Source organism: Sceloporus occidentalis, unplaced genomic scaffold (genome assembly GCF_023333645.1).
Source record: "Sceloporus occidentalis isolate IW3139 unplaced genomic scaffold, rSceOcc1.0.p SCAF_15, whole genome shotgun sequence".
NCBI lineage: Eukaryota > Metazoa > Chordata > Lepidosauria > Squamata > Phrynosomatidae > Sceloporus > Sceloporus occidentalis.
Genome location: NW_028316995.1, coordinates 13,462,834 through 13,476,612, shown reverse-complemented (window position 1 = coordinate 13,476,612; position 13,779 = coordinate 13,462,834). Strand labels below are relative to the sequence as shown.

At 36.1% G+C, this 13,779-nt stretch overlaps 1 protein-coding gene across 3 annotated transcripts in view; it reads right to left on the bottom strand.

The window, feature by feature from the left end:
• Window positions 1–13,779, bottom strand: part of LOC149303279 (BCL11 transcription factor A-like) — a 67,576-nt gene that overhangs the window by 35,806 nt on the left and 17,991 nt on the right. For 2 of the 3 annotated variants that reach the window (XM_089481499.1, XM_089481501.1), the window contains exon 4: window positions 2,491–2,508. The exons of the other annotated variant lie outside the window; for it this stretch is intronic. In XM_089481499.1, the coding sequence (XP_089337625.1) occupies window positions 2,491–2,508 (18 nt within the window). The remainder of the gene's footprint in view (window positions 1–2,490; window positions 2,509–13,779) is intronic. 3 annotated transcript variants of the gene reach the window in all.

Sequence of the window (13,779 nt, the reverse complement as noted above, 5' to 3'; positions counted from 1 at the left end):
TAACATGCATCATCATGTCAAGTGATCATTGTGTAGCAGAAGAACAGAAATAACCTGTCCATCTGAGCAAATATCTTTTTCTTTCATCAGGTGAGACAAAGCCGCGGTGATGGCAAGACAATGGTTGACATTCTCTGTCCCCGTGGAGAACAGCTTGTCAGGTACCTAATCTGAAAATAGTCACCTGTGGTTTTCATACCTCCAATAAGGGGAAAGAAAAAAAGGTTTCCTTCATGGCACCCTGTACTTGTTGGTGCCAGATTATATTTCCACAACAGCTGCTTCCTTTGTCTGCTTTCAGTGAAGCCAAACCAGCCTAAAATTTAATTTAATCTCTTGTATACAAAAGTGTCAGACACTTAGGTGGCAGCTAAAAGCACCACTCTCAGATAACCGAGTGACACTTGTTAATAATAGGCAATGCATAAACAGGGCACCGGCGGACATTTTATGCAACTTAAGTTGTGTATGGGAACTGATCAGAGTGGCTAGTCCCAGCTTCTTATACAGCAAGCCAGCCAAGCCCACCCGGTCTTTTATGTGATTAGCTGCACTAAAGCCACTAGTGACCTCCCTTTCAAGAGAGAAGCCAACAATAGCACTGCCTTTTGTTAACGAAAGAACAAAATGGCATTATTTTCCGCTCTAGAATCATAGCTTTCTTCTTTTTTTTGTCTCTAAACCAAGACCACATCTTTGCTTAACATGGAACCCCAGGTAACAGATCATTTCCTTTTGTCACGTTAGAGCATAAAACGCATGGATATTTATGATATTCTTTGCCCCATTCTGACGCACTATATAGTGAGTCACTGGGCATTTATTATATACATTTTCTTTTCCTTTTGTTTATTAGCAAGGCACATAGTGTTTGATGAGTTTTCTAGTATGCAAATTCTCTCGTTTTGAAGTCTGCAAGGAATTACAAAGTTATGTAAAATATACTTCTTAAAGGCTTTTTTTAAAAACATGTAAAAGGTCACATATTGCGTAACTGTAAGACGCTATTGGTTAAAAATATTACTTGTCAAACACTGAACAGTAAAATGCTCATCTCAATGTGGTATTAAAGTATTAAAAAAATCGTGTTTATTTGATTATTCTGCGTTCTTACGCACCTCAATTCCCTGGTGAAAGGGTTAAGAGAGATGCGTGTTTGAAAGAGAACAAACACACAAATCCTTATGTAACCTTTAATACAAGTCTGCAGTGCTAACGGAAGAACTACCGGCAGTCTTCTAACAATTCGTTGATTGCTTTCTTTGATAAACTGCAGACAGAAGAGCAGAGAAAATCTAGTGAACAAAAAACTATGATAAATTTACATTTCTTCAGACTACTGTTAATTAAATCAATGGATCTCTTTTTTGGATACGTAATAAGAATATAACTTAAAAGTCTGAGCAGCTTAATGTCAAGTAAAATAACAGTGAAATAATAAAATAATGATAAGCCACAAGACCCACGCTCTTCCAGATTATTCAGAGTCCCTCCAGCCTCACAAGAAATATATAGTCATGATAGGAATTTTTTTTTATCACACGTGCTTGAACACATGTCGAAAAGCACATATTCTACACAGAAACCCCATGTAAAAATAAATGAATCCATTTATCTTGAATGTCTTCTTATGAAGAAAGGAGTATTTAAGCTATTATTCTGAGGGCAAGTTCAAGACTCAGAATTCCCCCTGGGGGGAGGACATACCTTGAATTAAAGTAAAATAATTTAAAAAAATCCAGTATTAGGTGGCCCTGTCCAGACCAAAGAACATTTTATCTTAATTCTGGTGTGGTCTTCTCCTACCACCCTCCATCATCACATACCCACCTAGCATAATCTACAGGAATCCTAGTGCCTCTTACGGTAACGCACGTAACAGAAAATACAGAATGAGTATACACGTAAAAAAAAAAAGGATTCTAGTGGGTTCAACCTCACACTTGACTGTGTTTCATTCCTCCCATTTCTATATTTAAATAACTATATACATAACTAGGTGCATACTTAGACTATACAACCATTTTTAAAGTAATATCATAGTCTGTATTAGACTGTCATAGGGAATGTCTTTAAAGTTGTTGGATTAGTATTCACCTTATAATTTTTTTAAGTCACTGCCTTGTAAGAAAGTATCCTGTTTCACAAACCTAGTTGTGAATTTGAGCCACGGCTTAGAAAGTTGCAGTTCTGTATGTGAAGGAACACAACTCTTAGTATACCTCGAGAGCCATAGTTGTATTTAACGCAACAAGGGACCACCAACTTCTAAGTACCTGCTAAACGATGAACTTCTAGTTAAAATATCCTGAAGTTGGTTAGTTTATTAGCACAGATAGTCCACAAAAACCTGCTGGGAAAGTTGAAAGGAGAGTACGTTTGTCGAGCTTGTCTTAGATATACAGCTGACTGGATGTGTCAGTTATGTACCAAATGGGTTTTTACAGGTCAAGGTTCTGTAGGCATTGGGAGCATATACTATTTTTAGACGGGATAAGGTCGCCATGCCTATAGAGACAGCGAGGTCGACAACAAAACTTATTGATCAGTCTCTGGAACCAGCGCTCTAGAGACTTGCAGAATGAAACAAAAATTGGCCAGCCTTTCCCATAGTAGACACGCCAGCTAAAAGCATGAAGGTCTAAAGATCTTTAAAGGAAACAAAATGATTACAGTAGTTCACTTAAGTGGATAAAAAGGGAGGAAAAGTCACAAACACGAAGAAAGCAGACACACATTGAACATATAATCATCAAAACTGTCCACGTGTATTTATCAAACAGCTGTGTAAAAAAGATGGACAGCCCCCCCCATCCCCCGCTTCCGGATCATGAGTCAGAAGACTTGCCCATTTTAGAAAAGTTACCTCATTTCCCCTTTAGTCAGCCTTAAACCACCCCTTTTAGACCCAAAAGCAAACATTAAGCAATCACATGAGAATTTCTAGCCACAGACCATTGTTATGAGATTCTAAATATTATCGTATAATGCTGCGAAATAGGGGCTGTGCATAATTTATTATTATTTAATTATTTATATAGCACCATCGTATTCTGCAGCATTGTACAATAATGATCATGTACTTAACTGAGAAAGTGGACAGAATACAAAAAAAAAACCTGTGTGCCCTACATACCCTTGATTCACACAAAGATAAAAGGGAAAGCAAAGTGATGATTTATTGGGTCAATTTATTGGTCGGGCACAGTATTAATAATTGTTTGCAATTAAATATGTCACCTTCTGGCATTAAGTGGTAACATCTTTTTGAGATGAGTTGAGATAAGGTTAAAAGCTTCTTCTAAAAGCTGACTTATATGACCCTAGACATATATACACAAGTAAATATAAACTCCTTGCAAGTAAATATAATGAAAATCTTTGCTGTTTCCCTAGTTGTGAAAAGAATAACCCTTTAACGACTATTTTTGTAATAATGTAAGGAAGTTTGACTTTACTGAGAGTGTGGTAGATAAATGAAACAGCCTCACAGCAGAAGTGGTAGAGGCTAATTTAAATACACATTGCATAGGTGTAAAGCTCTCTTGAAAGACAAGACCAAGGATCATTTAAGATCTTTACATCAGGAATGGGCAGATTAGATGGATTGAATGTTTATGTGTTGTCAAATTCTAGGTTTCTATATTTATTGTATATTTAGTTTAAAAAATGTTAGGATTATTTTTGTATCAAATTTGCATGAACTGAACTATTTATTCCATTAAATCACATGACTCACATGACAGATTCCTGCAGTTTTAGGCTTTTAGTAAGATAATATTTCAAGCTTCGGTGAGGATGGTAGCCCAGTCTGTCTAGAAATCAAAGAGTTAAGGAACTATTGCGGATTCAACATTTATTTTTAAGAAGTCCTTTTTAAAATGACTCAGCCGCTTCCAACCATAGCTTTACTTAACTAAATAATTTGTATCCATTTAACAACACTGTACATTACAAGACAATTGTACAGCGCTGTGGAATATGATGGCACTATATAAATCAATAAATAATAATAAGAATTTGTGAAGGCAGTGGAGTTTATATATCACGGCACCTATCCAAACTTTTGTTCGGATTATGCGCTAGGTGATTGTTTTTTAATAACGCGACTTTAAGGTTTTTTTTTTTTAAATCCTCCTTTATAAATATTTAATTGTTCAAAATTCAAACATTCTGTTTCAAGCTGCTATATTGATTATGCGTTTTGCCGCCTGACCTGAGGCAATGTCTGCAGGCATTTTTCACAGCTGAAGGTTTCTTCGCCAGCCCCTAAATTTCAACCGAAAAGCAAAGAGCGTCTCAGAAAATGGAGATGTGGCTCTCTTCCTGAACCAATTCTTGTAGTAAAAAGTAATATTTTTACAAACATGCAATTTATGATTAAGTAACATTTTTTGTCATAATGAAATCAAATATTAGCAGTTCCATGTAATATGAAATTCAAAATGTCTGATCAACTCGTCAAATAAAACAATTTTAGCTCAAATACTATGTCCTGGGTTTAATTGCTACGACACACTCAATAATTCTTTGTTCTAAGAGGGATTTTAAGGACATGTCCACTTTAATACAAGCCGCTCAACAAAAATACTGTCAGTGTACAAAACAACAAAAAGGGCTCTGGGCTACACAATATTTCTAACCGACACATAGATGTTCGATGTATTAAACTTCGTCTTACAGTCAGGCAGTACTCTTGGTTCATAATGATTCATTAAAGTGGGTTGTAGGTGAATTGAGGTGAAAGGACCGATTTCTTCTCACCACATAAACAATGCGTTATGAAGTACAAAACCGGCTTCTCTTGAATCATGCAGGCCCAACTCACGGGCAAAAATTCTACTTTAGAGCAAGGGTAGTGAGTACCTGACTTTCAATCAGTGTAGCAAAGCAACTGAAGAAAGATATGCTAAAGAAATAATAAATACTTCTTATTCATGAATTATTCTGAATAATTGACCCAAAAAGGGCAAACTGCACGTTGTCCAGGTCTGTAGAATTTAGAGGCCACAAATAATGCAGGGAAAAGAAATCTATCGAATGGAGGCCAGATCTCATCCCGTCTCCTTCCCTTTTCTATCCCCTTCTCACTCCAGCATGTATGTAATCTGAGAGGTAAACACTGATTAGGAACTGTGCCAAATATAATTCCATATAGGACCTTCATCATGCTTGTCCACCGGTGGAAGCAGAGTGTTGCGAAAACAAGGCTATAAAAAACAATGTGCAAGTTGCTCAAAACCATTCCATTTCCCAAAGAAAACAACAAGGGGCAAGGTTGGTGATGTCATTTCCTCAAGGTCATGATGACCTTATACATCCTATCTCATCTTTTGTACATCTGAATAGACCTGCTTTATCCATACTTCAGACTTTTTTTTTTTTTACATTGGAGAAAAAAATTATAGCGTAAAAGGAAATAACGATACCATGAAAGCTTTGCATGTGCAGAATGCAGTCAGTCATTTAGTAAAAAAAAAAAAGCTGGTGTCTTCACCATTTAGATATTGAAAAGTGCACAATTAATTACTGCGGATTCTCTCTCATGTATCTATCTCATGCTGAATCGCCGAAATTGGCCTGTGAAATAAAAATGTATGGAGTAATTAAATGGATATTTATAATTAGAACTTAATAATTTGCATCGGGGACAAACGAGCCCTGATTTCAATCTGCAGTGCATTTAAATTAGCCTGAAGATAGTGTAATTTGAGCCTTTGTAGTCCTCCTCTTGGATTATGAAATAATGGTGTCTGCAGAACACAGCCTTGTGTCAGGAGTAGGGTGATATTCTGCAGCCATAAAGTAAGGCCATGATGGAACATGTTAAAAGGCTGACCAATGAGACGTTTGATTCATTAAACCCCGCGCGGCTCCGTGTACAAGCCAAACACACAGTGAGTACTGTAAATTATCACTAGTCAACAGCATTGATTTTTAGTCAACATTTCAATCAGTTTGAAGAACAAATAATACACAACTCGTTCAACCGCCTATTAACCAGTCAGGCATGGGAGTCGCTAACATTTTAAAGGTGCCTTCGCTCAAACAGGGATATCTATCAAATGTACTATATTAGACTGTTACAACGTAACACGATAATTACCCACTTTGTGCTCTTTTGAACGTGTGACTTGTAAAAAAAAAATTTATATATGGGTTCTTACGGTTGATGCCTGATCGGTGGTTTTGCTAAAGAAAAAAAGGGAATATATATATAGTTCTGGAACATATCACATTTTATATTGGGTCTATAAGTTGTAAATTCTCACAAAGCATTTCCATTTGTGCGTATTCCAACACCTTAAGCATTATAAATAAACAAAATAGAACCAGTAGACCCTGTGTGAGAAACAGTAATTAAAGATGGTTGGATTGGAGAAGTATGTGATGACTTTAGTAGGTTCCTGGATAATGCTTATATAAAATTTGTATTTATCAACATAACGTTCCTTGAACCATACTTTGAAAATCAGAGTGACCCAGGTTATAAGGACTCCAATGAGTTTTATTATTATAATCCATGATTCCCCATAATTTAGGTTTCCACAAGCTTTCAGGTTCCTCTTCCTAAAGAGGCCTTGGCTTTTATCATTGCAGGTCCTAATTACTAGTTTAGGATTAGACTTAGTGGTGTCTAATGTTCTACTTTGGTAGTTTATTTAAACTCTAAAAGGTTTACAAACTTTATAGTAGAGTCCTGTTTTTCTCTTGCCTGAGGTCAAGAGCTCAACCTGAAGTGCAGCTGGGTTCTTATAAAAACTGAACCCCCTAAGACAATTTTAACATTTTTTGCTAATATACATGGAAAATAGGAATGGTTACAAACTAAGGAAGAATATAGTTTATCATGGATACAACTATGCATTAGCAATCTTTAGTAAGACTGGGGCAACAGTTGTCCGTGAAGAAAAAAAATGTCCTACTACTGTGTGGATTATGAGATATTTGTATAGCTTGATGTTTATTCCAGATGGATTAAAGCATTTGTGTATTAATTAACTTAAAATGTGCAATTCAAGAAAGTGTGTGTTATCTGTATGTTTTATTATGTGACAAATTTGGTTCCTGGAAGCAGGAATGAACGCCTCAATTGCTAGCCTAGTGTAATAAACCTCTTTATAGAATAGAGAGGGGACCTCCTTTATTATAGTGTATATGCATGGCAACTCTATATAAACTAGCTAAGCGTTATGGGAATTGTAGTCTATGACAGCAGTACAAGAAATCCATTGTGCATTATGGCTTTATTTTATTTCCCAATACATTTTTTTTTCGTTATTGAGAAGTAGTAAATTGTTTGCTTTTTAAATTTGTGAAGTGTAATACACTTAGTACATCATACACTGAATGCCCATTCCCGACGCCTATGCATGCGCAAGCATGTTCAGAAGATCAGACGACTTGTTCCTCAAGGTTAGTGAACAAGAAGCAATTCTATCCGCTACCCACATTTCTCTCAAATAACAGGAAAGCAAAACATTTCCTTTAATATTCACGGACAAATCTGCCTCTTTAAACTCAATTTTACCGTTCTAGTACTTGTATCATTTATTCCTCCTCTATTCCAACAGTAATTGGTCGTTTATAGCCCTAGTTTAATCTGATTACCTTCTAAATATGGTAGAGAGGAATTGGTTTTACACTACTGTATATACATTAGGGGCTCGTTAAAGAATAATATCTAAATGAACAAACAAGGATACAGTGATTCTAACAAAACAGTAACTTGGGGGACATATTTTGTCTGTTTTATTAGATTTGCCCACATTTAATAGTTAACCTTAAATTGCTTTACATCAATCAAAAACAAAGGCCGCCCTTAACTGAAATACAGTATTAATCCATCGACAAAGGCAGCTGTAGGTGGTTTTGGAATAAAAAAGCATTAAGAATGTGTGAAACTGGCTTCCCGCAGCTATCCCCGTTGTCAAAAGAGTTAAAAATAGAATACTAAAAATGGATCATCTGATTAACATAATATCATTGTATTCACAGTGAATACATGGTACGTGTGGGCAATGCAAACCTTCAGCAGTGACAAGCATATACTGAATTAATGACATTTGCAGAGATATGTTTATTTCTCACTGCGGATAAAGTAGATATGAAGATGGATTTTTTGGTGTAAGAGGATAGTTTTTAATTAACTTACTAGTAAGTGGGTGCGTGTACGTGATGTATAGGAAAGATAAATGAAGTAAAAATTAGACTGAACCAGCATTAAAAAGCTATTAAAACCATTTTAAAAACCTATTAAAAACACCATGTCCCATAGATTTGTTGTTATTGTTAATGTTGCCGAATGAGTCTTGTTAAGGATTCTAGACATTCATTGTCATGCTCAGTTTATTATATTATTATCACCCGAAGAGGCAAAAAAGCTGGCAAAACTTTTAGTTTACTATTGTTTTAATTATTACATTTATTGCACAGATGACAGTCTAAAATAGTCATTAGGCATCTTACTGTGTTTCATCAGGGCTAAGCCAGTTTACATCAGACTTCATTTTCCAGACTCTAGAAGGGCCATAACTTCCATAGGGCGAGAAGGGCAGCCATCTCAGGCTCTGCAAGGTGCTCCAGCTTCCAGAAGTGTGACATCCACAGCCTTAGTTAAAGCTTTGGATTCTAGTATTCATGTATAGATACTTTATGGGAAGTGTTCTTTAAGTCCTTACTGTACTTTATTAAGTATCACGGTACCAATTGACCCGCCATACTTACCAACATTCATATTACTTGGGCAACCCCATGACATCTATGGAGCACCCATGGAAAACACCAATTTTTGCCTTTACACAACTATTGGGGCCAGTTGCATTTTTCAGTTAGAAATTCTCACCTGGAAAAGGTTTGTATTAGTTGTGAAAGCTACACGCAAGTTTTGTTATCTCTGCTAAATTCTGGGATTCTATCGTTGGTCGACCTGGTAGGTTTTTAGCCTTTGCCTGTTCCCTGGCTTTCCCTTCCTGCATTTTGTCTATCAGTGCTTGGAATCCTTCCTTTGTCCTGGACCCCTGGGTTGTCTTCCTGCCATCACCACAAGTCTAACTACTTTTTTACATGTAGCATCAAGCCAGTAAATATAATGGCACCTGCCTGCGTGGCCAAATGACTGGTCTCAACTGGTTTTCTGAGAACAAAAAAAAATTGAGCTATTTTGTTTTCCTTTCTGCCTTCAGCCACAAGACCTGAGAGACTATGATGAACAGTCAGCAGGTATAAAAAATATTGAATGCTCTTGGGCTATGACACTTTCTCATCAAAATCCTGGACTTCATCCAAGTTCATCTGTTAATGGACAGCGTCATCCCACCCCTCCCCCACCCCATCTTCTTTTCCGACACGGTCTTCAGAACGCCTTTAACCTACTCCCTGCCAAAAACGACATTCTATTGTAGCTACAACTATGAACTTAATTCTTCACCAGCGCCAAAGGGGTTATCTCACCATTATCTGTTGCTTAAGTTACAGTAATGTAAAAGCCACTTATACCTTTCATTGATTTGTAACTTGCTTGACATAATTTCAGATATATCAATTTTTTTTGTCAAGGCTTTAAAGTAATACTCCAGATGGCATAGTATGAAATATAAAAGAATTTTCAATTAATTTACACAAGGTGCGTTCGGTGGATAAACCAGTCTGAGTCTTAAGGGGTTTTTTTTGCCCACCCGTACCTATATATTTTTATGAATTTTTTTAAGTATTTACAAAAAATATATATTTATATATCATCTGGGGTGGTTTGTATGATTAACGCTAAATCTAGTACACCAGCATGCTTCCTGGAGCGTAAATGTGTTAAATAACAATTTTGTTTTATTTTTGCTAGCTATCCCTTCACCCCCCACTCCTGGAAGCTCCTGCAAACTAGACACTGATTATGTCTGTGCTTTCCCTTTTTCTATTCAAGATAAACAAAGTGCTTTAAGATCAGGGCACACCCTGGGACCCTTGACAAAGCAATCTATCATTCTGTCTGCTAAACCAGTCTGGTCACACTAAGACTAAAGGGACGAAATCTCTCGGTGCACAATTTTTCCATTGTATCGCTGGCCTATTACAACTTACTCCTTTTATTTGCCACTTTCTCTAGAGCAGATGTGATGGACCACTTGGCTTAAGCCCCTCCTAGTCCAGACAGGATTGTTTAAAAAAAAACAAAAAAACTCGGGCATTCAAAAGTAAGACATGGCCTGAATATATAAAACACAAAAGCAGTCAACTCACTCATTTATATGTATGTTTTCACCTCTATAAACCCAAAAATTCGATGTTTATCAAAGCATGCTTTTCAGCATCACAACTCTCTATGGCAGTGATTGGGTACTAAACAAAGCAAACCACACAATACTCGTAACACAGATAAGAAATACAGTTATTTGATTTTTGTGTAGTTTTTTTTTCCTGATCCAGCTATAAAAAAAATTATTATTATTAATATCTTTCATTTATATAGCGCCAACAATTTACACAGCGCTTAGTACATTACATATATTAACACTAACGCTATCATTTCAGATTGTTTTGTCAATCTGTTATGTACTCCATTGTTAATTCAAATTTAACCCAAGGTTTACTATTTAATTTTTTTTCTAATCTGGATTAACATTTGTGAATGTAGATCTGTTTTTGCCTCCTGTACAATTTTCCTTCATGGAATGACCACACACAGTTGTTTCATTGTGATGTTTCAGCAGAGACTAGAGGTCATCTTCTGTTTTTTAAGGTCACTAGTAAAAAGCACCTGCAGTACCTGAGTTTCAACCTAAATTGTAAGTAGAAATGGGGGGGGGGGTTAAAACATTTCAGTGTATAGCTAGTTTTAAAAAATATAATAAAATATTGAATTTCAACTCACACCAAACCTATTAGAACAACAACTGGGGGGAAAAAGAATAAATTATATATATATATATATATATATATATATATATATTCGTCAAATATCTATGAAATGCCTGTTATGTCACATCACATATTGTGAGTATTATGACATGCTGGAAAGACTCCAAACATCATTCCACAAACTCATAAAGATGTTGATATATTGTTGAACAGTTTGTATGCACTTCTGCCGCGACTGTCGCTTGGAAGATGAAAATATACGATTGGTTATAAAGGATGTTGTAAGTCGTGGCCTACACCGTCCCTTTCAACACTCACTAAAGAAGGGAGTCCCGCACCGATCCTTCCTGATTTACAGATTGAGATGAATTTGCTGGCATAAGTGTGTGTTCGTTGATCAAATGTCGCATCATGTGCTGGCCGTTATTCTGACTTACAAAACCTGCCTTGGCTCTTAAGGCTTTGCCAAAGACAACAAAACATTTTTATTTGAAGACAGGATAGGATAAGCAAACATGTTTTAAAAAGTCATGTGGTGTTCTAGCAGTTAATAAACGTAACGTTTCTCTCCATTTCACATGATATGTCAAAACGCGATTCTCAAGCCTTTGCAGGAGAACCAGCTCCGTGTGCATGTATCAGCTTTATTTGACTGATTTCATGCTAATTTGACCAGCTCTTGGATTTTTGTCATTGATATTCCTTGAAAGCCTGAGTGGAGTCAACCGATAACACTAGAGACATTACAGATAGTCTAATTCACTTTGCATTTATGTTAACTCCCAGTTTGTCAAAGTAGTAGTATAATTAAAGGAAATCACTGCTATGTGCTAATAATAGGGCCATAGACTCTTTATTCCTAGTCATACTTGTTCTTAATTTTACAACACATTTCACAGTACTGCTAATTTGTCCTAATTGCTGCTGATTGGGAATAGAACGCATAACTTAAAATAACCAGGGTAGCAAAGGACAGATATGTATTGTCAGAGGAGTAGGTTTTCATATTCCCTGAATAGGACCGCAGCACGTCTTTATTTGTTGGATAGATATGACATATCAAATGCCAAAAAGCCATTGCAACTCCGGAACAGAACATTTATTTCAGCATTTTGAGCTACGATAAATCACCTTTTTAGAACAGCTTTGAAAACAGGTATAAAAAGGAAGTAAATTATTTTAGTTACACTACTTTTTATATTTATCTTCTCAGTAACACTAATTTCTTCTCATCACAAATGAGAAGCCTTGTCGGGGCTGGGTCTTTGTCCAAAATATTCTGTGTTACAAATCTCTTCTTACGTAATCTTTTCTACAAAAAATGTAGTATAGTAGTAATGTTTGTATAAACATTATTCCAATCTGTCCATTTCTTTCCAAACTGCCTAATGGGTTATTGGCCTTGTCGTATGTTTGGGGGAGCCTACCCATTAGTTACTAATGATATGTAAGATGTCTGTTTCCAGAAACATCTAATTTCGTGCATTCAGCACACCCAAATGTATTTTTAATTACATTACACACGTGCAGAAGAAGTCCATTTTGAACATTCTCAAGGACATTTTGAGAAACACCTTGTGCATTTGGATGGTGTCAAAGAAGTATGTGGGCTTGTTGTACCTCTCTCTCTCTCTCTCTCTCTCTATATATATATATAGGAAAAAATAGATCATTAAAACCAGATGAGAAAGTTTTCTCACGGAGTGTTCCGTTTCCATGTGCGATTCCTTTTCTCTACGAGAAGAGATATAACAAAGTAAACTGGTAATACTATCAGATGCCATTTACGCTGACCGATACAAGGTTGGACAGTTAAGGTTTTTTGATCATTTTGAAATGGTAAACTATCCATTAGATTTCATCATATCTTACTGAATCAATTACATCAAGAAAATGATAGTGCGTGTGGAATCAATTATGCATGCACTTGGCCAGAGACCAAAGGCTATAGAGTCGGAAAGGGCAGAATCGTTCGACACACACAAATAAAAAGCCCCTAGATCTCACAGATGGACCCCATCAGTTCATCTTACTGCCTAAAAAGTTCATGCACTTAATAATTTATTTGTGCTCTGGATACTGTTTCCCAGCTGAATATTAACAACTTTGAACTGAACTGTGTTTTTACTACACTATGGTGAAGAGACATTGAAGGGCAGTACTAGGTTCCTTTTGAGGTTAAAATACATTTTGTTAAAAAAAAAATACTCAACAGCATATTCTGTTTCCATTCAAATATTGGGTTTTTTTTATTTTTATTTATTTATTTTAGATTCATCTCATCCAGACCATTAGTTGTGAGATACTGACAGTATGTAAAGCCATATGCTTTTTGGCTTTAGATAAATGCCTGATGAGATAAAAACAACAATGGAGCTTTGTCTTGAAGACTGTTTTAGCATTTTCAATTCTACATGAAAGGGAGGCAGCTGAATTTAGCCGTTCGTGGCTGCACAATCTTCTTAAATTATAAAGCATAATCAGAAAGGGGTGTGCACGCACCATATGAGTGTGTATGTGTGAATGTAGTTATAGCAAGTATTGTCAAATAGAATTAAATAATAAGAATCATTACATCTTGTATGCTCAAGAGTTTAAATATACAGTTACTAAATATGTTAAAGCATAAACATATGATTTTTGTGCTCAACTTTCCCTCAGGGTTTTAAATGAGACACAAAAAGCATCATTTTTCTGTGGTTCTTCATAAATTCCTTCCTTTCCCTTCACCATAAATCATACCATTTACCTTACCCCGGTTTCTAATAAATCTTAGGCTCTCTTTTGTAGCTCTTCGACATGGGTTTATCAGTACCGGCCAGCTTGCATACTTAAAGTCACATGTTAAGAATTACGCAGATGAGGTACTTTGGGGCTATCAATGGGGAAACTACCTTTGGTGTTGCTTTGAAATGGAAGTGCCCA